Source organism: Geotrypetes seraphini, chromosome 5 (assembly GCF_902459505.1).
Source record: "Geotrypetes seraphini chromosome 5, aGeoSer1.1, whole genome shotgun sequence".
NCBI lineage: Eukaryota > Metazoa > Chordata > Amphibia > Gymnophiona > Dermophiidae > Geotrypetes > Geotrypetes seraphini.
Window position 1 is genome coordinate 231,735,481 of NC_047088.1, and position 25,924 is coordinate 231,761,404.

Below are 25,924 nucleotides of genomic sequence, written 5' to 3' on the forward strand. Positions count from 1 at the left end.
GGCAGCATAGCGCAGTGCTTTTCAGTTAAACGCTGCGAGCGGGTGAGCAGACGAGAGGGAGGAGGGGGAGAAATAGATGCCGGCAGGGGTGCCTGTGTCCCCCGTTCCGAATCAACGGTGGCAGTGGTTTCTCTGGCGGTGAGTCAGGGCGGGAGGAGGGGAGTGGCCAGAGTGTTCCCTGCTGCCTGGTTCTAAAATAGAATCCGGCCACTGATCAGTAAGCACGGCGGCAGGGAACACGAAGCCCTAAGTGCGCATGCGCGCTTAGGGTTTTATTATTAGTGATGATATACTGTATAACAAACACTGTGAATATGGATTCTAGAGAAATCTGATAGTGCAAGTCTGAAATGAAAAACTGACAGCCTAGATGGGCCTTGTTTTCATCAATGAACTAGTTTTTAAAAGAGCGTTTCTGGTTTCAGAAATGAAGAAATTTCTTCTTTATGCAAAGCATTCAGAAATAAGAGGAGTGGACATAGATAACCCCTACTTCAACTTCATCACGGCCTTCACAGTTCCTGACATTGATGATGTCACGATAGTGGACTTTGATGCAGCACAGGAGCGATTGTATTGGACAGATGTAAAGACTCAAACAATCAAACGTGCTTTCATTAATGGAACCGGATTAGCAACAATTATATCAGGAGGTAAACAATACGCCTTTTGAGGTATACTATCTTTTTAAAATGTGAATTAGAGTAAGATATTATCATGAATCAAGTGATAAACCAATATTAATGCAAAATTGTACTGTCAATGAAGAATTCAACAAACATCTATAATACAGTATGGGCCAGATTTTGAAAGTATCAAGATGGTTATTTTTCTGGGACAGTGCCACAGTGGTAAAAGCTCCAACACTTATAGAATCCCTATGAGCGTCAGAGATTTTACCATTGCAGCCTGTGATTAAAAAAAAAAACAACAACCCTAATGCAACTTCAAAAAAAGGGGTGTTAATTCCTCATTGCTGCCCCACCTTTTACAAAAACCATAGTGCGGTTTTTAACACTGGCCATGGCAGTAACAGCTCCAATGCTCGTAGGAATTCTAAGAGCGTGAGAGCTATTACCACCACGGCTGGCGCTAAACACCGCACTATGGTTTTGTAAAAGTACTTCACCATAAATAAACAACATTTTGCTAATTCTAATAAATTGTGTTTCTTTACTAGTTCCATGTCTAAATAAAATTAAAATTAAACTTCTGAAACTCATATTTCATTTCTCCCTCATAATAGTGAAGTTTTGCAATTTATACTGAAGTTTCCCTTTTACTTACCCCTTCTTTTACTAAGGTGCTGAACCTGATTTAGCGTGCGCTAATCGAATTAGTGTACGCTAAACGCTAATGCATCCTTAGACTAACATGCATGCATTAGTATTTAGCGTGCGCTAATCGAATTAGTGTACGCTAAACGCTAATGCATCCTTAGACTAACATGCATGCATTAGTATTTAGCGTGCACTAATCGAATTAGTGTACGCTAAACGCTAATGCATCCTTAGACTAACATGCATGCATTAGTATTTAGCGTGCACTAATCGAATTAGTGTACGCTAAACGCTAATGCATCCTTAGACTAACATGCATGCATTAGTATTTAGCGTGCACTAATCGAATTAGTGTACGCTAAACGCTAATGCATCCTTAGACTAACATGCATGCATTAGTATTTAGCGTGCACTAATTTGATTAGCGTGCACTAAAATAGTTTGCGCATGCTAAATTGGTTAGCGCACCTTAGTAAAAGGACCTATGACTCATTTTCCCATTCTGTATTTATTGGCCTTAGTTTGTCAATCTATTAATCATAAATTGAAAAATCTGCCTTAAAGTTTATGAGTCAACTAAATTAATTTATTGTAGCCTTGAACTTCAAGGTCATTGTCCCTTTTTGCTCTGAAAGTATTTGTGATTCATTTATTGCTAGTGTTATTTTAATAGTAATTCTTGCTTCTGGATTTAAACCAGCATAGAAGTAAATCATTAATGATTATAAATATCCTAGAAAAAGCTAATAAAGGTATAAGTTTGCAACCTTGTATTTTGTCAACAAATTAAAATGCAAATCAAGAGTTACCTAATCATGAAAATAACTTATTGCTTAAAAACAGGTCCACAAAATAAATATATTCACTTGTACTTTGTTCTTTTAAATTTTAGACAGTCACAGCATTAAAGGACTTGCAGTAGACTGGATGTCTCGTAATTTGTATTGGATTAGTTCAGAGTTTGACGAGACTCAAATAAACGTGGCACGATTGGATGGTTCTTTGAAAACGTCAATCATCCATGGAATTGATAAACCACAGTTCTTGGTAGTTCACCCATCCAGGGGGTAATGTATAGATCATATGTTTGAATATTATTGGGTAAAAAACACACGGAAAAGTGAAAAATCAATAATGTTAAAGCAAACACTTCCACTAGAAATATGAACAGGATGTCATGAATGATTAGTGCTGCTATAGTTCCAATTAGGGGAGTTTCAAATTGCTGGAGGAAAAAGCCTCAGATAGGAACCCTTCCACCACCACAATGGTGGTCCAAGGTGGTCGGGCGAACACCTCACTGGCAAAAAACCTCCAGACCAGCTCCCACAATAGTGAACTTAAAGCAGGACTTCTTATGGTATAAAGATAGAGGAAAATTTCCACTTATCAATAGATAGATCGGTACACCGACGATGGCCAGCGTTTCACATCTCTGCTGCCTCAGGGTGTATAGCAATCCGATCGCACTTTAAGCTGGACGCAAAGCGCATCTCAAGATCAAAAGATCTTGAGATGCGCTTTGCGTCCAGCTTAAAGTGCGATCGGATTGCTATACACCCTGAGGCAGCAGAGATGTGAAACGCTGGCCATCGTCGGTGTACCGATCTATCTATTGATAAGTGGAAATTTTCCTCTATCTTTATACCATAAGAAGTCCTGCTTTAAGTTCACTATTGTGGGAGCTGGTCTGGAGGTTTTTTGCCAGTGAGGTGTTCGCCCGACCACCTTGGACCACCATTGTGGTGGTGGAAGGGTTCCTATCTGAGGCTTTTTCCTCCAGCAATTTGAAACTCCCCTAATTGGAACTATAGCAGCACTAATCATTCATGACATCCTGTTCATATTTCTAATGAATATTATTGGGTGCCATAACATAATTTAAGATAATAAACACAAGGTTTTTTTTCCACTTATGGGCTGATGCAGAAAGCCAGGCGTTAGAGCTACTGATCATATGGCTTCTAACTTGAGTAGTATACAAAATTTGATGTAAAAATGCTTTAATCAATGAGCATGCAAATTAGTGCCATGTTAAAAAGTATATGGTGCACACCATGACAATAATTTGCAGACCACTGTAAAATGCCCCCTTCATGTTAAAGTATGACTTGTGATTTCTGCCATGTGAGGAGTCAACTTTACCCTTCCAAAAAATCCCCCTATCCCCAATTCCCTCACCCCTTAAGATGGCTCCCAACCTTTTAAAATAACCCTGGTTATTCCACTTAACTACCAAACCAATGCCCCTAGTGTCTAATAACACCCTCCTCAAGCCAATAGGAGGAAATTTTTTTTTCACTCAGAATAGTTAAGCTCTGGAATGCATTGCCAGAGGTTGTGCTAAGAATGGATACCGTATTTGGTTTTAAGTAAGGTTTGGATAATTTTCTGGAGGAAAGGTCCATTGTCTATTATTGAGAGAGACATGGGGGAAGCGGCTGCTTGCCCTTGATCGGTAGCATGGAATGTTGCTACTCATTGGGTTTTGGTCAGTTACTAGACACCTGAATTAGCCAGTGTGAGAATGGGCTACTGGGCTTGATGGATCATTGGTCTAACCCAGTAAGGCTATTCATATATTTTTAATCATGTCATGGGGACCCGATCCTCTGGAAGGCCCCAAGCTGTGAAGTGCCCACAAGAGAGTTATGGTCACTGGAGGCTCACTCCCATCTTCCCGCAGTAGCTGTGGGCATAGCATAGGTGTCAGAACGGGGAAGGCCACAGGCCATGGCCTCCCCCCAAAATTCTCAGTCACTTTTTTTTTACCCTCCTGCCCACCCTTCTTCCAGTGGTGTTGCATAAATATTCGGGCAGCCACTGAGCAACTGCTGTGCAGCATCAGACTGCAGGCCTGTACTGGAACCCTTCATTCTACTTCTGGGGGCAGGCCTGCTCATGGACACTGTACAGCTGCTGCTGAATATTTAACTAAAGCATTGGGAGGAGGTGGGTGGGGGACTCAGGAGCTGTTTAGAGGTCATGTGCCAGGGCAGATCTCCTGCCCCCCCCCAAAAAAAAAGCAGCATTCCGCTGCTTATGGCGTATATTTCTTGCACTACTTGCTTACAATCTTTGAAATTCTCATTATCAGGTATTCCTTTAAACCGTAAATTGCACAGCCATGATCTATTTTCCAAGTCCTCCACTTGAGCCTGTAGATCTTGTAGAACTGCAGATATCCATTCCATCAAATCATGGATCATTGTCACTGAGGTGGCTAGAGTCACCACATGGTCTTCCGATGCTGATACTCTAGTAGAACATAGAACATAGAATATGACGGCAGAAAAGGGCTGTAGCCCATCAAGTCAGCCCACGCTAATGACCCACCCCCAGACTTCACCCGGCTAGAGATCCCACATACATATCCCATTTCTTTTTAAAATCGAGCACGCTGCTGGCGTTAATCACCTGCAATGGAAGTTCATTCCAATGATCGACCACCCTTTCGGTGAAGAAATACTTCCTGACGTCGCCATGAAACTGCCCGCCTTTGATTTTCAGCGGATGACCTCTTGTGGTCGAAGGTTCTTTAAGAAAGAAGATATCGTCTTCCACCTCGATGCGGCCCGTGATATATTTAAAAGTCTCAATCATGTCCCCCCTCTCTCTACGTTCCTCGAGCGAGTATAGCTGCAGTTTATTCAGTCTTTCCTCTTATGGGAGGTTCTTGAGTCCCGAGACCATCCTGGTGGTCATACGCTGAACCGACTCGATTATCCGCTCATCTTTTTGATAATGTGGTCTCCAGAATTGAACACAATACTCAAGATGAGGTCTCACCATGGATCTGTACAGGGGCATTATGACTTCGGGCCTCCAGCTGACGAAACCTCTACGGATGCATCCCACCATTTGTCTAGCCTTGGAAGCAGCTTTCTCCACCTGCTTGGCAGTTTTCATGTCTTCACTAATGATTACTCCCAAATCACGTTCTGCCCTAGTCCTAGCTAAGGTCTCACCATTTAGAGTGTAAGTTCTGCACGGGTTTCTGCTGCCAAGGTGTAGTAGCTAAGTTGCTCACTTCAGCTTGGAGTTCTGCCAATACTGTCTTGACATCATCTTGGACCCCGACTATCTCTGCTTTAAGCTCTCAGAACCATGTTTGCATAGGTTTCTTAGAAGTATCTACCTCATCAGAGGACTGGCGGAGCACTTTTTCATCGTCTGATTCTGACTGCACTGGCACCATCTTTCTTTCTCTGATGCCCCTCCATTCGACTCGAGTCGCTGTTTCTTGCCAGAATAACCATGAATTTGAATTTCCCCAACTTATTTCGAGTTGCCGTGCTGTAATGACTCAGATTCTAGGTTAAAGTGATTCAACACAATGCATGAAGCTGTTTAACTGCAATTTTCTCAGACGCCCCGACAGAGATCTCACACTAAGCAACCATGTTCTAAGTTGACATCACTTCCTCCCCCCTCCCCCATTCTTATGTTCTTATGTACTTTCTGGAAGAGTAAACAACTGGAACTTTCTGGAAGAGTAAACAACTGATTTGCATTTACCTGTCCCACTCACTCATGATTTTACAGTATAAGCTTCTATCATATCTGCTCTCATCCATCTCTTCTCCAAGCTGAGGACTCCTAATTTTGCCTCTTTCAAAGAAAAGTGTTATATCCTCAGTAGTGTGCAATAATTAGCAGAGGACTAGCACAGAAGCACTAAGGCCCAGATTGTATAAATGGCACCATTGTCAACGTCCACCTTAAAAATGGCAATTGATCATGTGTCAATCCTGCAATAGCGCCGTTTATAGAATTGCAGCTTTGGAAAATGTAGGTGGCAGAAATGTAGGCAAGAATTTTCAAGGCCTACATTTCCAGTGCCTACCTATTACATGAATTGAACCTACGGTGGCGCTTTATAACTTTTGGCGTTAGCCATGTCTACAGTGCTGTTAGGTGTCATAAGGCGCCTCCATAGACGCGATGTAGGCATTTTTTATGCGCCAGTAGATGCCTACATTTTGCTCTTTTAGTTTTTAAAACAACAATAAAATCTTTAAATTATTTGACATCGATTTCAATTCATCAGTCCACTTGTCAGTCCCTATGGTTGAACTCCAAGATTCAAATTGGCGGATATAAAGTTATCTGGAAGCATTGGATGCAGGCGGGAATACGTACGCTTGATGATGTAATATCAAATGGAAAGATGCTTGGGTTTTCATAACTGCAACAATCTTTTCGTATTTCAAAGTCTCAAACATTTAAATGGTTGCAGTTGAAGCAGGCTTTTCAGAAAGGCTTCCCTGAGTGGCGGAATTTAAAAGATCAGTATAGTTTGCCGGTTCTATGCTTCCAGATAGATATCCTAGGACATCAGGCTGCCCAGTAGCCTACTGGACTACTGCAACATCCTATATCTCCCCTGCCCTGCAATAATGATTAAACAATTACAAACAATCCAAAATACAGCTCTAAGACTAATCTACTCATTGAAGAAACATGACCACATTACAGAGGCATACATCAACTCACATTGGCTTCCAATCTAGGAAATAATACAATTTAAATTCTACTGTATACAATTTAAAACTGTTAACGAAGACAGTTCAACCTACCTGAACAACCGCCTCATCCGAATTACCTCAACCAGGCACAGAAAAACACACACACCATTCACACCCCTCCCAATCAAAGAAGTAAAATGGAAAAAAAACTATATGATGGTCTACTAGCCACTCAAGCAGTAAAATTAGATAATCAAATCTCCAACCTATTGATAACAACTCCAGACTATAAGATGTTCAGAAAGGAAATAAAAACTATTCTCTTCAAGAAATCCCTGAAAACGGCTTAATACCACAAATACCTTCCTTCCTACCAACTTATCCCGAACCCACTGATACTACCAGACCCTCCCTTGGAAATGATCTATGATCTAACTTTGTAACCATCCGTCTATAACTCTTTTGTAATCCACCTTGAACCACAAGGTAATGGCAGAATAGAAATATGTAATGTAATGTAAATTAATATATGAATTTGTGAATAAAAAGCCAAAAAATACTCTTAAAGACGTTTGGAGCATTGAGATAAAGCAGCAGATTTCTGCGTCTCAATGGCCACAAATTTGGAAATGGAGAATGAGATGTACAGCTTCAGCATCTATGAGACCGACCTGGTTTTTCTTGTTGCATAGATCTTTTTGGACCCCTGTTACAAAGGTTAGATAGTTCTAAATCTAATAGATGCTGGTACTGTCATCTTGATGTAGGGACTTTAGATCATTTGCTCTATCATTGTCCCTTGATACTTAAATTCAGGAAATCCATTTGGGGTCAAATTATCACAATATTGGACATTCCACTAGCATTATCATATGATATAGTATTATTTGGAATGATTTTATTAACCATAAAACCAATTAATGCAAATCAAAACAAATTGCTCCTCATCATGACAGGAGTAGCCATGCAATTGATAATGAAAAACTGGAAAAGTTGAGATAATTTAAATTATAGTTTCTGGTGGGAATCCCTATGCCAGATTTATAAGTTTGAAAATATTAATTCTTTACAGTTGGGACATCATAGTAAATTTAAGGAAATTTGGGGCCCGTTAACAAAATATTGTAAGAAAGGGACTTGGGGGTAATAGTGGATAAGACAATGAAGCCTTCGGCACAGTGCGCAGTGGCCGCAAAGAGAGCAAATAGAATGCTAGCTATAATCAAGAAGGGTATTACAACCAGAACGAAAGAAGTTATCCTGCCGTTGTATCGGGCGATGGTGTGTCCGCATCTGGAGTACTGGGTCCAATATTGGTCGCCGTACCTTAAGAAGAATATGCGATACTTGAGAGGGTTCAGAGGAGAGCGACGCGTTTGATAAAAGGTATGGAAAACCTTTCATACGCTGAGAGATTGGAGAAACAGGGGCTCTTTTCCCTAGAGAAGAGGAGACAGAGGGGATATGATAGAGACTTACAAGATCATGAAGGGCATAGAGAAAGTGGAGAGGGACAGATTCTTCAAACTTTCGAAAACTACAAGAACGAGAGGGCATTCGGCAAAGTTGAAACGGGACAAATTCAAAACCAATGCTAGGAAGTTTTTCTTCACCCAATAGGTGGTGGACACCTGGAATGTGCTACCAGAGGGCGTGATAGGACAGAGTACGGTATTAGGGTTCAAGAAGGGATTGGACAATTTTCTGGAGAAAAGGGGATAGAGGGGTATAGATAGAGGACTACTACACAGGTCCTGGACCTGTTGGGCTGCCGCGTGAGTGGACTGCTGGGCACGATGGACCTCTGGTCTGACCCAGCAGAGGCACTTCTTATGTTCTTATGAATATGGACTATTATCATTATTATTACTACTATTATTTCCCTTTGTTTCATGAATGAACATTATACATATCCAGGTGGGAAGAGGGGATAAAACAGTTTTATATTTTATTGTTGGAATAGAGTGCAATATGGTATGTTACTTGAATGTTCACGTGTTTGCACTTTGTATTTGATATAAAAAATGAATAAAGAATTTAAGCATTAAAAAAAATAATGATAATAAGACAACGTTTTCAACTTAAGTTAGGGGCCGGTAAGGCACCTACCAATGCCTAATTTAAGACACCATTTATGGAATATGGACTTCACTACCTACAAAATAGGTGACAGTAAAGGCTTATGTGCTAAATGGCCATATGCTAATTTCAAAATTAGTGCATGGCTACGAATAGAAAATAGCAAATTGCTGTGATTTTTTTTTTCCTCCGCACATGAGAAACCAACGCACTAAAAACAGTGCAAGCCACTTTTAAGTGAAGCTTATTAAAAGGGCCTAAAGGTTTGCCAAAATATAGTGTGAAATATAGGAAAATCAGTCCCAGAAGTTGTTTTTCAAATAATTTTAAACTGGCCTGAAACTTGAAATTTCATCAGGGAACAATACACATTGCTATTGCAATAGAAATCAAACAGATTAAAAATTTCACATTGTGGGAATAAAGAATTGTACAAAACCTTCCCTGCTTACTTTGTTTAAAGAACTACAATGAGGCACAATTACAGAAGAAGACATCAGCACATGTGCTTTAATAATGCCAAGATTTAGGGCTAGATTCACTAAGCAAACCGATCGTGTACTGATCGGTTTGCAACCCCTTTATGACCCCTACCCAATTCACTAACCTCGTGGACACTCCGATTCCGATCCACGCATGCAAATGAGGGTAAGCGGCATGCAAAGCAGGAAGGACACGATTCACTAAATTTTGTCAGCAACACTGGGTTGTCCGAACAAAAAAAAAGCGACTGGTGAGGACCAGTCGCTCATGACCTTTCCTGCTTTCTGCCAACTTCTCCTGCCTTTCAGCCCTGCTGCTCCGACTCTCCTCTCGCTGCCCTGCTCTCTGCCCTTCTCCTGCCTTTCAGCCCCACTGCCCTGACTCTCATCTCGCCACCCTGCTCTCTGCCCCAATTCGCTGCCCTGCTCTCTGCCCCGAATCCAAACTTCTCCCTGCTCTCTGCCGCCCAGACTGATCTCTGCTGCCCCGACTCTGGATCTCTGCCGCCTTCCCTGCAGTGCACACCCCCATCTGAGGACATGGATCGCTAGGTAGTGATCCCCACACAAGCACTGCATGTAGATGGTCTGCGCATGCTTACCAGAGCTGCCTGAGTGTGCGATGGGGTGGTGGTGGGGTGCCCGCGAGCACAGCAGGGAGGATAATGGAATTCCATGCCGCCCCGACTCTCCTGCTCTCTGCCGCCTTCCCTGCAGTGCGAACCGCCAGAACACACCACAGTGCAGCCCCGCTTTAAACCCGTGGGCTCGCACTGCAGGGAAGGCAGCAGAGAACAGGAGAGTCAGGGCGGCATGGACTTCCATTATCCTCCCTGCTGTGCTCGCGGGCACCCCACCCCCACCCCATCGCACACTCAGGCAGCTCTGGTAAGCATGCGCAGACCATCTACATGCAGTGCTTGTGTGGGGATCGCTACCTAGCGATCCATGTCCTCAGATGGGGGTGTGCCGCCGATCTCCACCATGTGCATGAATATGGTTGGTGAATCAGTCGGCCTGCCTCCAATCGCCCACGGATCGGACACGGATCTCCAGGTTAGTGAATCTAGCCCTTAAAGAATTTAAAGAGACAGTATGAGTATATTAGATTTAAATCACGTGGATGCAGTGCGTTCCAGTGATATATGTAAAATTGTTCACTCTGAAACAAAAAAGTAGAACAATGACAAAAAGTTTGAAATCCTATATGGTATGGGGGATATTCTACAAATGGTGCTTAAACATAGCGGTCAAAGTTAATTAAGGAACACTGTTTAAAATGGCAATAGAAAGGTAAAGTTAAAGCACCTACCGATGCCTAGAAAATTGGTACAGGAAATGCACCTCCATAGGCATTTTAGACCACCTAATGCCATTGAGTGTGGCTAATGCCGAAAGTGGCGTTAGGCGGCCTAGAGTACCTATGTAGGCACGATTCACGACAAAGATAGGTGCCGGAAATGTTGGAAAACCCTGACCGACATTTCCAGCACTTATCTTTCCTGGAGGCACAATTCTGTATACAGCGCTGTTGCATGATTGACACGTGATCAGTGCCCGCTTTTTAAGCAGCTGCAATATCGGTGCCATATTGAGAATCCAAGCCTATGAGAATAGTCAGGCCAATGGATTGTCAATGGTATAGATTCCTTATTAGCTTGAATAGCAGAAATATGCTCAATTATGTCATTCCAAGCAGGCAAATTGAATAAATGTCTAACCTCCCTCATCTCAAATTCACCCTCCTACCAAACCTTCAGGAAATCAATTAAAACCTATCTCTTTGATAAATTTCTCTGACTCCTTTCCTGCCTTGTATCTCTGAAATACTTCCGGTTATACCTGACTACTCATGGCTGCTAATGTAATTTGAAAGTCTATTTTTGTATCATCGCTGTGAGTGTACAGTCTCTTCCTCTGTAAACCACTCTGAACTGCTTTTGGTATTGCGGTATACAAAAATAAAGTTGTTATCATTATAATTATTTTTGCTTTTCTAAAAGTGTAAAAGTTTTGAGCAGGGGCACTATTCAGTATAGCTTAGAGTTCTGAATTACAGTCGGTATATGTTTTCAATTTATATGTAACAAAATTGTTGAAGATGCACAAATTCATTAAGTTCCATTGATTGTTCACATGCTACACAATTGCCACATGTATGATGTCCCTGCAATTAATTATTTATATTCAAATTGGGAGTATTGTGTTTGGAAAGTATCGAAAAAAACAATTCATACATTAAAAAAAAAAAAAATTTGAAAAGCAAATACAGTGTTCCCCCAGTCATTTGCGGTTCGCGGCCCCGGTCATTCGCGATATTCTCCGACCGGGACTTCCTGTGCTAAAGTCGGGCTTCACCAATCAGGAGCTGCATGTCATGGAAGATACAGTCGGAGCATACCGTGAGTAATTTATTTCACTCGCCGGCGCTCCAGCTGCCCTATCCTGCCTCCCCAGGTGAAAAACCATATTCACGGTTTTTCAATTTTCGCAGGGGTTCCTGGAACGGAACCCCTGCAAATATCAGGGGGAGTATTGTATAGGACAATCTTAAAACCACATCCTTATGTAGCAATAATGTATACAAATTATAACCACCACCTTTTACTAAGCCACAGTAGAGGTTTGTACCATGGCTCTGACACTACTCTTGACGCTCATAGAATTCCTATGAGTGTCGGAGCAGCGTCGGAACATTTAGTGCTCCGGACAGTGGTAAAAAACTCTACTGCAGCTTAGTAAAAAGGGGGATGAGGTGTATATTTTATAATTCATGTGGATATATGTATGCTACATCTATACTCTGCCCATCCAGCAATCTTAACAAAAAGATTAAAAATATTTTCAAAAGAAAATTTTAGTTTGCCTTTCTTGAATGGGAATACTGACAAATTAACGACATAGTATCCATAAGCTGAACTGGTATAGCACAGAAAGTGACAGAGTAATTAATCCTACTCTGTCCTGTCATGGTGTTTCAACTCTGCTTTGAGTCTATCAGTAATGGTGATACTACTAGAACGTGATGCGGGTTTAAGTGGTGTGGACATCTGTCAGCTGGATCGTTTCATTCTTTATGGGCCACCGAATGACTTTCCAATAGAAATGAAATTGGTCACAATCATCAAATTTGACAGTAACGTTTATAAATTTGCAGATGTTTAAGCTCGTATGTTACTTTAAATCTCCTGGATAAAAGAAGAACATAAGCATAGTGAAATGTGTAACTAACCATTATATTGAAGCTATGAGGGTCTCCTCCGCTGAATAATGTAACAGTTCTTGAGAGCCAGAATGGTTGTACAAGTATGAGGGGACCGCTGAAAAGTTTTCAACCCAACCAAGAAGAGAATGATGTGCTGCCATATAACTTACAAGTTATTCCACACTTTTCTTGACACTTTTTGTTTCAATGATATGAAATGAAACAAAAAGTGTCAAGAAAAGTGTTGAATAACTTGTAAGTTTCATGACTCCATGTCATTCCTTTGGTCGTGCTGAGAACTTTTCAGCGACCCCCCCTCATATAACTTCTTTTTTTATTATTATTATTTCTTTATTCATTTTAAAGCCATAAGTAAGTGCAAAATAAAATACAGTCATATAATTCTATAAAAGCGCTTAAATACAATTACAATTATAATCTATGACATAAAGATTATCACCCCCCCTGTAATTATATCTAAGAACTACACTCAAATTGAGAATTGAAAACTACATTCCAACCCACCCACCCTGGACGTGTATGACCAAAGGGCATAATCAGCAATCACTCTTTGCAAAATTTTGTCAATGGCTCCCAAATCTTCAGAAACTTCTTATAATATCCCTGATGTATGGCCATATTATGTTCCATCTTAAAAACATGACAGAGAGACTCCCACCAAAAGGAATAGTTCAGTCTATCCCAGTTTTTCCAATTCCTTAGAATAAGCTGTATGGCAACCCCTGTCGTAATAAATAGAAGTTTATTATTATGGGATGATATTTGTCTTTTAGCTCTCGTCATAGTGCCAAATAGTACAGTGTCATATGTTAGTGCCACTGGATTTTCCATTACTTTGTTTACCCTCATATAACTTCTAATGAAAACCTGAGGGGTCTGTTTACTAAGCTGTGGCAAAAATGGCTTTAGTGTGCCCTTACATAGGTCTTTCCCACATACTAAGAACATTTTTACTGTAACATAGTAACATAGTAGATGACGGCAGATAAAGATCCGAATGGTCCATCCAGTCTGCCCAACCTGATTCAATTAAATTTTTTTATTTTTTTTATTTTTTTCTTCTTAGCTATTTCTGGGCAAGAATCCAAAGCTTTACCCGGTACTGTGTTTGGGTTCCAACTGTGGCTGTGCAAAGGAGCCTTTTTTTCCCCAATATACAGTATGGTCATACATTAATGGTAAATGCAATGGGGCTCATAATCAAAACTTAAACACGTCTGAAAACCCACCCAAGTTGCCACTTGGATGACCTAAAAGACAGGTTGTCCAAGTGCTGATAAACTTCTGGATGTATCCAGGGACATTTTAGGCCTCTGAATGCCTCTGTGCGCCCAGAGCTGAAAAGGGTGTATCTGGAGGAGTGGTTAGTGTAGTATGTGGGTGGGATGGAGGCCTTCCTAGATTTAGTCATCCTGCAGGGATAATTGAATGTTTCACGAGACTTCCTTGACAAAACGTATACGTTGTGAGTTAGATGATGTAAAAGCTGGTTTACGTGCCAAAAAAGTATCCAAGGTGAGCAGATAATCACTGCAGAGACAAAGCAAAGACCCACACACACTCCCCCGGTGATCCCTGACCCCCTCACACTGCCACAAATATCAGAATAAAAACATACATACCTGTCTCTGTTAAATCAGCACCTGCTCTAGGAAAGCCTAGTAGAGCTGCATACAGGTGTCTTAAGTTGCCTGAGGGGTGGGCTAGTGAGCCATAGAGAGGAGGACCCAGGCCCATAATCCACTCTAACCACTAAATTGATGGTGGAAAATGTGAGGCCACAAAAACAATCCGAAACCCTACTGTACTGTCATATTGGCGGCACCTGCAGCCATAAGGGCTATTGGGGTTGTAGACAGGTGGGTATAGTTGGTTTTGGGGTGTTCTGGGGTACTCCCTTAACCTATAAACTGAATTTCTGGATGTATCCAGGGACATTTTAGGCCTCTGAATGCCTCTGTGCACCCAGAGCTGAAAAGGGTGTATCTGGAGGAGTGGCTAGTGTAGCATGTGGGTTGGATGGAGGCCGTCCTAGATTTAGTCATCCTGCAGGGAGTTCTGGTGAGATGTTTGTGGCACCCTTTTTGTGGAGTTCATAGCAGTGCCCTGTAAGGTGCCCCACTGCTCTGTTGCTATGTCTGGGTGGCCAGTCCGTCACTATGCTGGCCCTTCCCACGTCCAAATGGTCTTGTTCTGGGCATTTGGGACCTAGACAAATTTTGAGTCAAAGAAGTGATATAAAGATAGACTTACTGCAGAACGATCAACCGCTTGGACGTCAAGATAGACGATTTTCGGAGAAAAAAAAATAAATTCTAGACTTTTTTTTGAGAATGAATATTTTTCCACTGCCGACTTTGGGCATCTAGTACCATACGTCCGAATCGGACTTAAACATTTCTTTTGATTATGCCCCTCCATATCTATAGCTTCACACTAGAATTTATAAATATATAAGTTGCAAAAGCAGTATTATTCTCTACAGCAGTGGTTCTCAACCCTATCCTAGGGGAACCCCAGCCAGTTGGGTTTTCAAGATATCCCTAATGAAAATGCATGAGAGAGATTTACATATAATGGAGGAGACAGGCATGCAAATGTGTCTTATGTATATTCATTAGGGATATCTTGAAAACCCAAATGGCTGGGGGTCCCCCAGGACAGGGTTGAGAACCACTGCTCTACAGGGTCCTTCAGATCTAATCTAATCTAGTCTTCAATTTATATACTGGGTCATCTCTCAACGGAGCTCGACTTGGTTCATGTGTAATTAAGACTAGAGCACATAAGAAAGAGAGCATAAAATTAAAAGAGAGCTGGATTATCGTCAGTTCTTTGATACTATAGTTAAGCTATTTAAATGTTGCGCAAACAGCAGAGTTTTCATAAAGTAAAAACTTTCTGATTCAAATGCTAGCGTGAATCCAATATACATCTTCATTGGTCTGGTTTTTTTTTCTTTTTATCACAACTTCTTGAACACTATTTCAACAGAACATTCTAGAAATTATTCCTCTCGTAATGCAATATATAAACTTTCCTTCTTTGATAAGTGAAAAAGTACCGTACTTATCTTTTTCAAAATATGTTCAATGAATCTCCAGCACTTCTCATCTCTATACTGCATTCAGTTATTTATAGCTTCTTAGCTATAGCTATATAGGATCGGCTGATTTAGATACATACATTAATATTAAACCACATTAAATTAAAAAAAAAGAAAAAAAATCAATTATACCTACATTACACAAATGCAGATATTGGGCTCCTTTTACAAAGGTGCGGTAGCGTTTTTATCGCACCACCGGATTAGCATGCACTATCTGAACAACTACTGCACGCTATCTGAACAACTACTGCCTGCTCAATAGAAGGCGGTAGCAGCTAGCATGCGTGGTATTTTAGTGCATGCTAAGCGCGCGCTAAAACCGCTAGCGTGCCTTTGTAAAAGGAGCCCATTATTTTTCCGCAGTAGACTTACTTGATAGTAAAAGAGTCTTAAGTTTTTTTTAATAAAGTGTTATAAGGTTTTGGACTACTCTCACTAAAAGGGAGGAGTGTTCATTATTATTGGTTCCTGTTTAGTATGAAAAGTGATATCTTATAGAAAGATTGGATGGGCTCTGAGTTCTAATAACAGTTCGATTGGTTAATAGGACATTTAGGCCCCCTAATGCTGATGTACTATTTGTATAGAACCATAGCAGACAAGATAATAGGGGACCTTTGATTTCCAATTATTAATGGAAGGAATTTTAATTTGTTGTTCAACCTCACTCTGCATTGAAAGTCTTCCACAAAAAAGTGTGATGATAAGTCTAGACTGGTCTTGCAAGCTATTATTTGTGATGCTGCTTTAGTGGATCACTGGAGGAAGCAACATCTGTTTTATTGTGAATTTAATTCCCATTCTCTTCTGCATAATGCTTATTCCTGCATTCTCTGTTTAAATGTTTAATGCCAACGCGACATAACCACGCTCGAGAAATGGGCAGTGACATGGCAAATGAGGTTCAATGTAGATAAGTGTAAGGTGATGCATGTTGGTAACAAGAATCTCACATATGAATACAAGATGTCCGAGGCGGTACTTGGAGAGACCCCCCCCCCAGGAAAGAGACTTGGGAGTACTGGTCGACAAGTCAATGAAGCTGTCTGCACAATGTGCGGCAGCGGCGAAAAGGGCGAACAGAATGCTAGGAATGATTAAGAAGGGGATCACCAACAGATTGGAGAAGGTTATCATGCCGCTGTAGTGGGCCATGGTACACCCTCACCTGGAATACTACGTCCAGCACTGGTCGCCGTACATGAAGAAAGCCATAATACTACTCAGAAGGGTCCAGAGAAGAGCGGCTAAAATGTTTAAGTTATTTGATAGTTTTCATCAGGACTTTTTATTCCAAGTTCTGTCACGGTTTAAAATGAGCCCTAGATTTCTCCATCATATTAAACTGTTTTATACTAAACCATACAAAAGGAAGTGGAAACGGACAAGGAACACTCCACTGAAAATCACTAATGTAAAACCAACTTGTTTATTTCAGAAAAGGACACACGCAGAAGCTGTGGACCCGACACAGCACTGTGTTTCAGCGTCTGAGGAATGCCTGCATCAGGGGTCACTGTGGCGTATATGTTCACAGTTGACAGGTCTGGGATAAAACAAAGCTCGGTCCAACTAACATGCCAGAGTAACCAAGATCACTGAAAAGCTATGGAAGCATTTTCAAAAAGTGTTGCCTGTTGAATGTTTGTGTGAGTGGAGGAGTGTTCTAGTGCTCAGCCCCTACCTGAAGTTGTGAGTTTGATTCCCACTGCAACTCTAAAACTTCCTAGTTTCCAAGGTGGAGTGAACATTCCAAATTTATTCAAATATCACACCACTTTTCTCCTGTGCCAGGCTAGTCATTGGATCGGTTCTGATGGCTCAACTATTCAACCTAAATGACTTGCCCTGGAGGGCCAGTTTCTTGCTCTATTTCCTTTGCAAGCGGCATTTGGCATGGTCCCCCTTGCAGATTCCTAAGTACCATCAAGTTTTTAAGATATTTTCAGCAACTACTCTGCAGTTTGGAGGATATAGATCAGTATTTCAGAAACTTTCTCTGTGGAATAGTGATTTGATAAACATAAACAAGAAGCCTGCCAATTTGAGACTTTGACAAGGGCATAACATATAGATAATGGGACAACTTTAATCTGATCATAAAATAAAGGCTTTTCCAGTTCTACAGCTAGAATCTGATTTGCTGACTTTGAAGTTTTTTATAGATGGTTGTAATTGACTCATGCAGTACAGCATAGTTCTATACCATTTTCAGAACTTGGTGAGGCATGGATATTTGAAGAAATTATATGGAAGCAAGGATTTCTGCCTAAATCTAGATCTCATTCTACAAACTTAATTGGAATATCTCCCCAAATCCAGTTGGTACTGAAAAGTTTTGGGAATGTGAATTTGGCCATTCTCTAGAGCAGAGAGTATGGGAGACTATTTGGTAGTCCTCCATAGCAAAAAATGATAATAGAACTTTGTAACCCATGTTATTCGCTTGTCCATTGCTTTAGTCATACTGGATGGAAATCTGTAAAGTTTTGACATCAGTTTTCTGAATCCAGATTTTGATCTGGATATCTAAAGGTCTAAACAATCCTAATCCCAGTAAGTAAATAAAGTTGTTTGATTTCCACATTATAATTGCCTTCAGACTAATCTTGCTCAACTAGAAGGAATATACTGCATAATTGAGCATTATTGGTAGAAATTAGTTTGCACCATAAATATGAAGGGGTGATAAATGAGACTTTTAAAGCTCTACAAAAGTCATATGACAGATGAGAATTATAAGATACTTAGGGGCTCATAATCGAAACCGGCATAAGTCGGCACTTGGGCAAACATTTCTCAAATACGTCCAAGTGCCGATACTAAAAACGGGTTTTGGACTTATTCTGAATGATCTAGGCCTTCGTAGTGCCGCTGAACGACCAAAGCTAAACGGAGTGTTTCGGGAGGAGTGTCGAGGGCGGGAGTTGGGAGGGACGCGGGCTGGCTTAGACTTAGTCGTACAGCATGTATAACCAAACTCACCAGAACTCACCAGATAAGCACCCACCTAAACTCACCAGATAAGCACTGAAAACACATAATACAGACCCACACACACTACCCCAGTGTTCACCGACCCACCCCCACCCCCATAAAAATATTAATCACACCTTTAAAATTCAGCCTCCAGACCATCATCACCTGGCCGTCTGGCATAGGAAAGCCTAGTTGTCCAGCACAGAGGCGGCTTAAATCATCTTAGGGGTGGGTTAGGGATCTATAGAGAGGAGGACCCATGCCCATAAGCCCCTGTAATCACTGCGTTGATACTTAAACATGTGCACTGCCCTATACACCCCCAAAACCCTTTTCTATTGGCACATAAGTGGCTCCTATAGTAGATAATTGGGTCTAGGGGATTATGGAGGTGGTTTGGAGGGCTCACCATGATCTATAAGGGAGCTGTGAGGAGAAGCCATGGCACCCTTTTTGTAAAGTTCACAGCAGTGCCCTGTAAGGTACCCCACTATTTAGGTGGCATGTCTGGCTGTTCAATCCATCACTTTGCAGACCCTTCCCACGTCCAACAGGGCTTGTTCTAGGCATTTTGGACATGGATGGAAAGTTGGACGAAAATGTGGCATAAAGATGGACGATTTAGCGGCTTGGACGATCAGATCGACAGGACGTATAATTAGACGATTTTTGAAATGAAAAAAGAGTTGGACTTATTTTTCGAAAATGTGCCTTAAGCTGTTTTTTACTTTGGACGACTTACGAGATGGACATAACCGTACTTAGACGTCCCTTTCAGTTATGCCCCTCTTACTGTATATGAAATGCACTATTACATGAAGCTTTGTTATGCTGTAGGCATAGCTAACTGAATTATTTTCATTTTCTGTGCTGTGTTAAAGTTTATTGTAAATTCAATAAAAATTATCTGAACTTTAAAACAAATTGCTGAAAAAGGACTTACTGCCGCAAATATTTAGGAGGTGGTAAGGTCTCCCACATTAACCAACTAGTTAGTGCACGGTAATATACTGTAGATGCAATAATTGGTTAGAGCAAGAATGCCCTCTCTCTGCCCCTGTCATACCCCCTTCAAATTACAAAAATAAAATAATAATAATAATTGACATATACCCAATGCATGCACATGTTAAAACTAATGTGAAATGCTTTTGTGCAACCCATTTTAAGCTAATGTTGCTGAGTTAAGTATGCATTAGCGATTTGATGCAGCTCAGTAAAAAGGACAACAGGTTCATTATTTTACTGAAATATTGGTTTAGAGACCAGTCCTTCATGACTATAACTAATTATTCCACATTTTCTTTAAAGGAAGCTTTATTGGACTGATGGAAATTCCATTAATATGGCAAATATGGATGGAGGTAACACCAAGATCCTATTCCAGAATCAAAAAGATCCTATTGGTGAATATATTTATTTTTACTCATTTGTTAGTATTTTTCTTTTTCTAGCTGTTTCTTTATAAATTTTAACTAGTAGACCCTTTCAAAAAAAATGTACTACTGGTTATTGGCTCTAGCAAAGTGTGTTCTTTGCAAGTGTCACATGAATTAACGTCATATTTTGGTTTAAGTTAAAATAGATGTTACTTTTGGCTTAGTCAAAATATAAACAGAAAAATGGGAAGGAAGATATCGATACTAATGGTAAAGACAAAAAAACAAACAAAATATCTCCATATCTTTTTGGGTTCCTTTTACTAAGCTGCGATAGTGTTTTTAGCATGCAGAATTTTAGCACGTGCTAAATCTGCGCTAGAACTAACCCCGGCTCAATGCTGGCATTAGCGTCTAGCGCGCGTGGCAATACTGCACACACTAAGCGCAAGCTAAAACTACTATTGCAGCTTAGTAAAAGGAGCCCTTTGTGTCCAGTAGTCCCTTCAATACCATCAAACTTTCATCAAATGGACCTCAAATCCCAAAGGGACGATACAATTCAGGGAGCACACATGTCCACTCAAGAGTTAATAATTCTAATTATAGGTCCGCTCCAGAAACAGGCTAGAGAGAAAAAAAACTCTCTCTTCCCTACTGAGGAAGAAAAAGTCTCTAGCTAAAAAAAACGGGCTAAGTAATTCAATGAATGGGACCCAGGCACAAAAATCTAAATGAGATTATAGTATTCGACCTAGAAGCTGTGCTATCGTCAAATTCAAAATGCTAGAGATGTAGAAAGCAGCAGGAACAGTCAAAAAACCAAAAGACAAAACAAAAAATGGTCATCCCGCTGTACTTAGCTTTCAAGCAGGCAAATGCAATTCTTCCACGTTATATCATCTACCAGTCAAATGGGGCCCATTCATTGAGTTACTTAGCCTGGTGTTTTGACTAGAGAATTTTTCTTCCTCAGTAGGGAAGAGGGAGTTTTTTTCTCTCTAGCTTGTTCCGGAGCGGACCTATGATTAGAATTATTAACTCTTGAGTGGAGATGTGTGCTTCCTGAGTTTTATCTTCCCTTTGGGATTTGAAGTCCATTTGATTAAAGTTTGATGTTATTGAAGGGGCTACTAGACTCAAAAAGATAAGGAGCTATTTTGTTTTTTTGTCTTTACTTTTGGCTTAGTGACATAAATACAAATATGATGAAAGTGACACTTTAGTTTAACTCAGGTGGCACCATAACAGGGCAAAGCAGTACCTCTTCATTGTTGTACCTCTTCATTGTTGTGGAAAGGAGGTATGGTTGAGGGTGAGTTAACAGGGCACAGGTAGAATGAGTGGAGAGAAGAACGGGAAGCTGATTGGTACGGGGACAGAGTCTAGCATCAATCATCATGATGAGGGAGGGTGTAACTAGAAGTATTTGGGATGGAGAATTCTTAGGAAGGAAGGGTGCTGGAAGGGCTTCATCTACCATCCATCCATCGTGTAGGGAGGGATTGAGAAGGGTTGGGATGGTTGGGAGAAGTTAACATTGTTTAAACATGTGTTCGAACAATTGGGATGAAGATGAGGAATTTCAAGGGTTAAGATAGGAAGGGAGGGAGTCCAAATATTGGTTCATGTATGGAATCATCAGAGACATGTACCACCGCAGACCCTCACATTGTGAGGCTATTACAAGTGTTTGTGAAATAATGTTAGTGAGTTACCAACTAACTAAATTGCCTTTGATAAGTTCTAGTTAATTTATTAATGTACAAGAAGTTTGAATTGTTATAATTAATAAAGCTGTGACTGTTTTGTCCCATAAGATAGTGGGCTCAGTTATTAATGAACTAAAAGGTGGAGGAGGTGAAAGTTCCTATGTTATGAACATTTTTCATTGTATTTTATAATGTTTTTCTGTAGTGTCTTTGTGAGTTACTAATGCTATTATTGATGGCTTTGATAGTTATTGTTAACAATCTGACTACTTAGCTATGCAAGTGCCTTCATAACTGTCAGATCCATCCCAGCTCTGCCCGTTGATTGCCCCAGTATTACCCATGGCAATCGGAGGGAATATTTAACAGAATTATGAGGTAAATTCTACATATGGTGGTTTCTAGAAAAGCGCTTACACCTGGGAGCCGCACTTAATTTTAGTTGCATCTATTTGCACCAACTAAAATGTGGTGCAACTCCTCACATTTAACTTAGGTATGGATACTCCATATTCTCTAATTTGTTTGTGTAAATTTGAGAAATGTCTCCGATCAGCCCATTGCTGTATCCCCTTTTTGGTATCACTTGTAAATTTTAGGCACAGATCCTTCACCTAAATTTAAGTGCATAAATTTAAATTAAATCCAGTCAATGCTAATAATTGCTGGTTAGGAAGCCAATTATCTGCACAAATTGGCTCATTATTCAATTCATTTGTGTTCAGAAACTGAGTGTGTCCGAATTTGTGCATACAACTCAAGTCACCTTTTATAGATTTAGGGGATATATGGTTAATTGCTGTTTAATATTTGGGGGCAGCCCTCTGAGAAGGGTTTTAATAGGCAGAAGTCTCTTCTGCATTCTTACTTCTATGATTTGTGTATGTATGTGTGCAATTCATTTGTTTAAGTTATCATATGTAACTAAAGGGCATAGCTATCAATGTAGGCTACTGTTAAGATGGGTTATTTTCCATTAATGCATCAGCAGCTGTCTGGTTCAAAATTATGCAGGCTGACCCCTAGTTGCAGTCTCATGGTACTACCATTAAGTGCCCTAATTCCCCAAAAAAGGACATACGTGGTTTTTAAGAAATCTTTATTTTATTTTATTTTTTTAACAGTTGCAAGAACAACTGATGGGCTACTTGTCAAATCGTGCACTCAGCACTGTTGCTCATACCCTTCATGGTCTAGCGTTGCACAATGATGACACTCAGGCGCTTGTCAACTCAAGTGGAATTTATTTGGCCGCAGCCATAACAGCACAATTACATCAAACTGTTATCAACTGAACATCATAATCAAGCATGAACGGTGATGAACTGTACACTGTAACCGCACTTCAGAAAATGGCATAACACACGATGTACATCACCAGGCAACATATAAGGAACTGATGGTCAGGCGCACAGCATCTGGTTCTCTATCCCGCACAATGTGGGGCGCCGTACAAGCTTCCCCATCTCACCGGACCCTTCCCGTTCAAGGAGGTGTCCCCTCATCAGCTGTACGTTGTTGTGAAGATCATGGCCTGGCCCCCTGCCGTCCAAGCAAGGCGACGTGCCCCATGTCTTAACCACTGTAAAGATGTCAGCCTTCTACCCATATGCTGTGCTTACCTGCCAGACTGGCTGCGACAGTAGTGAAGGGTGGGCGGGAGGGAAGTCACGTCGATCTCCCTGGACCGCCGTCGGGAAAAGGGGCGACCTCCCTTCCGCTTCCCCTTCTTCTCCTAACCCTCCCCCCTCCCATCCCTCGCTGATTGGCGCTTTCCTATCCTCCTCCCTTCCCCCCCCCCCACCTATCTATTCGCTCCGGCTTCGGCCGATTTGGCCTCGCTCCTCCCTATATGGGATCGGAGCTTGTTCTCAAATCGTGCACTCAGCACTGTTGCTCATACCCTTCATGGTCTAGCGTTGCACAATGATGACACTCAGGCGCTTGTCAACTCAAGTGGAATTTATTTGGCCGCAGCCATAACAGCACAATTACATCAAACTGTTATCAACTGAACATCATAATCAAGCATGAACGGTGATGAACTGTACACTGTAACCGCACTTCAGAAAATGGCATAACACACGATGTACATCACCAGGCAACATATAAGGAACTGATGGTCAGGCGCACAGCATCTGGTTCTCTATCCCGCACAATGTGGGGCGCCGTACAAGCTTCCCCATCTCACCGGACCCTTCCCGTTCAAGGAGGTGTCCCCTCATCAGCTGTACGTTGTTGTGAAGATCATGGCCTGGCCCCCTGCCGTCCAAGCAAGGCGACGTGCCCCATGTCTTAACCACTGTAAAGATGTCAGCCTTCTACCCATATGCTGTGCTTACCTGCCACTACCCGTGATAGCGAAACCTCGCTTATCGCGGGTTCCCCCCAAGTGTCATGGCTGCGGCCCCGCACCCGGTAACATATGCCAATCTGGATAGAACTGGTGAATATATCTAGCCCGATGTTAATTTTATTTTATTTTATTTTATTTTTTTTGAGAGTTATCTCCACGGCTGTGTAAGAACTCGCACCTTTTCATACTCACCTGGGTATAATATGCGACCACAATAAGGTAGTGTGGGGAAGCCTGCTGGCTGGCTGAGGATAACCATTTGTCTACATTTAACTTGTGAAGCCTGCTGGCTAAGGATAAACTATCAGTCCGCATTTTCTTGAGAAAGTGTACACTGTTCGTGGTCTCTGGCTGAGGATAACAATTTGTCTACATTTTCATACTCACCGGGGTATAATATCAGACCACATAATATCAGAGCACAATAAGGTAGTGTGGGGAAGCCTGCTGGCTGGCTGAGGAAACCATTTGTCTACATGCGAGTTATCTATCAATAAGGTAGTGAGGGGAAGCCTGCTGGCTAAGGATAAACTATCAGTTCGCATTTTCTTGACAAAGTGTAATGTTCGTGGTCTCTAGCGCCCACGGAACCAAAGTTAAACCAATACCCAAGGTACGTATACCCAGTAACTAACCCCCTGACCCTAAGTATCCCGTCAACCCCCTAATCCCGGAATGTGGGACCAGTCAAAACATAATTTCAAGCGTTGGACCGCTATTGAGGTAATGTAATTATGAAGATCATTCAGCCTCTCTTGAGGTGCAGTAAGCCGAACGTGAAATCCCGTAATGTAAAACATAAGTATGAAGGTCCTTGAGGTACTGTGAACCAAAATGCGAGGCAACATTCATCCCTAACTCTGATGCAAACCGAATAGTAACAGCCATAAACCGAATGTATATCCATGATTTTCGAATTGTAACTTTTGCTACCAATCTAGGGTAAAAACACAGTTGAGGTAATGTCACTTAATTATGAAGGTCCTTCTGCTAAACTATAAGGTAAACGATGCAAACCCCGCAACAAATGTAAGGTGGTGCCGCTCATGCGGTTATGTAACCTAATTAATTTTACTGTTAAAGGCCAATTCTAGGCACCCTACATCATCCATAACCCGAATGTAGACCCAGATTACAAGATCAATAACCCAGATGTTGATGCTCCTTGCTGAGTAGGGGACTCCTTACGTTTTTATGTTCCTGATGGCTGCGAATGTGTCTCCGGTAATAAGGTAATTAACGAGGTGGTAAGTAGCAAGGCCGTGTAGCTGATGAAGAGAGTTGAGTGATGGAAGCAAACAGTTAATAGAGGAGGTACGTACATATCTGTTGTCAGTAGCATCACCCCGTATAAGGGCCCGGTATGATCAAGGAGACCTCGAGGATGGTAAATGAGGGCTCAAAGCCTACATCTGTCTTACCATTCAAGGTTGTAAGCACGGTGGTAAATGATGATATCATGGCCATGTTGCCGATGAAGAGAGAGTGAGGCACGAAAACAGTTAATACATGAGGTACGTATAAAGTGAGGGCCAGACCACCCTTGCCTGAGGGCCAGACCACCCTTGCCTGTAGCACCCCGTATATGGGGAAAACTCGAGGAAGCCAAATTTGGGGGCTCAAGGTCTACATCGTAGTCCCCTCTGGCAAAGTAGGAATTCGTAGATGAATGGAGGAAGAAAATGAACCCTGGAGACTAAGAGTCTTATTCAGGGAGGATGAAAGTCTTGAGTGGTGGACTGTGTAACCCTGGCGTGCTTAAGATGAGGAGCTGCTCCTGGCGCCCAACTCTTACGCCTGCTAACTGGCTAAGGAGGAAATCATTCATGAATGGAGGAGAAACATGATACCCAG

At 41.4% G+C, this 25,924-nt stretch overlaps 1 protein-coding gene across 1 annotated transcript in view; it reads left to right on the forward strand.

The window, feature by feature from the left end:
• LRP1B (LDL receptor related protein 1B) overlaps positions 1–25,924 on the forward strand; it is a 1,445,547-nt gene that overhangs the window by 750,429 nt on the left and 669,194 nt on the right. The window contains exons 27-29 of the mRNA XM_033944130.1: positions 426–653; positions 2,173–2,347; positions 19,935–20,029. Coding sequence (XP_033800021.1) covers positions 426–653; positions 2,173–2,347; positions 19,935–20,029 — 498 coding nt within the window. The remainder of the gene's footprint in view (positions 1–425; positions 654–2,172; positions 2,348–19,934; positions 20,030–25,924) is intronic.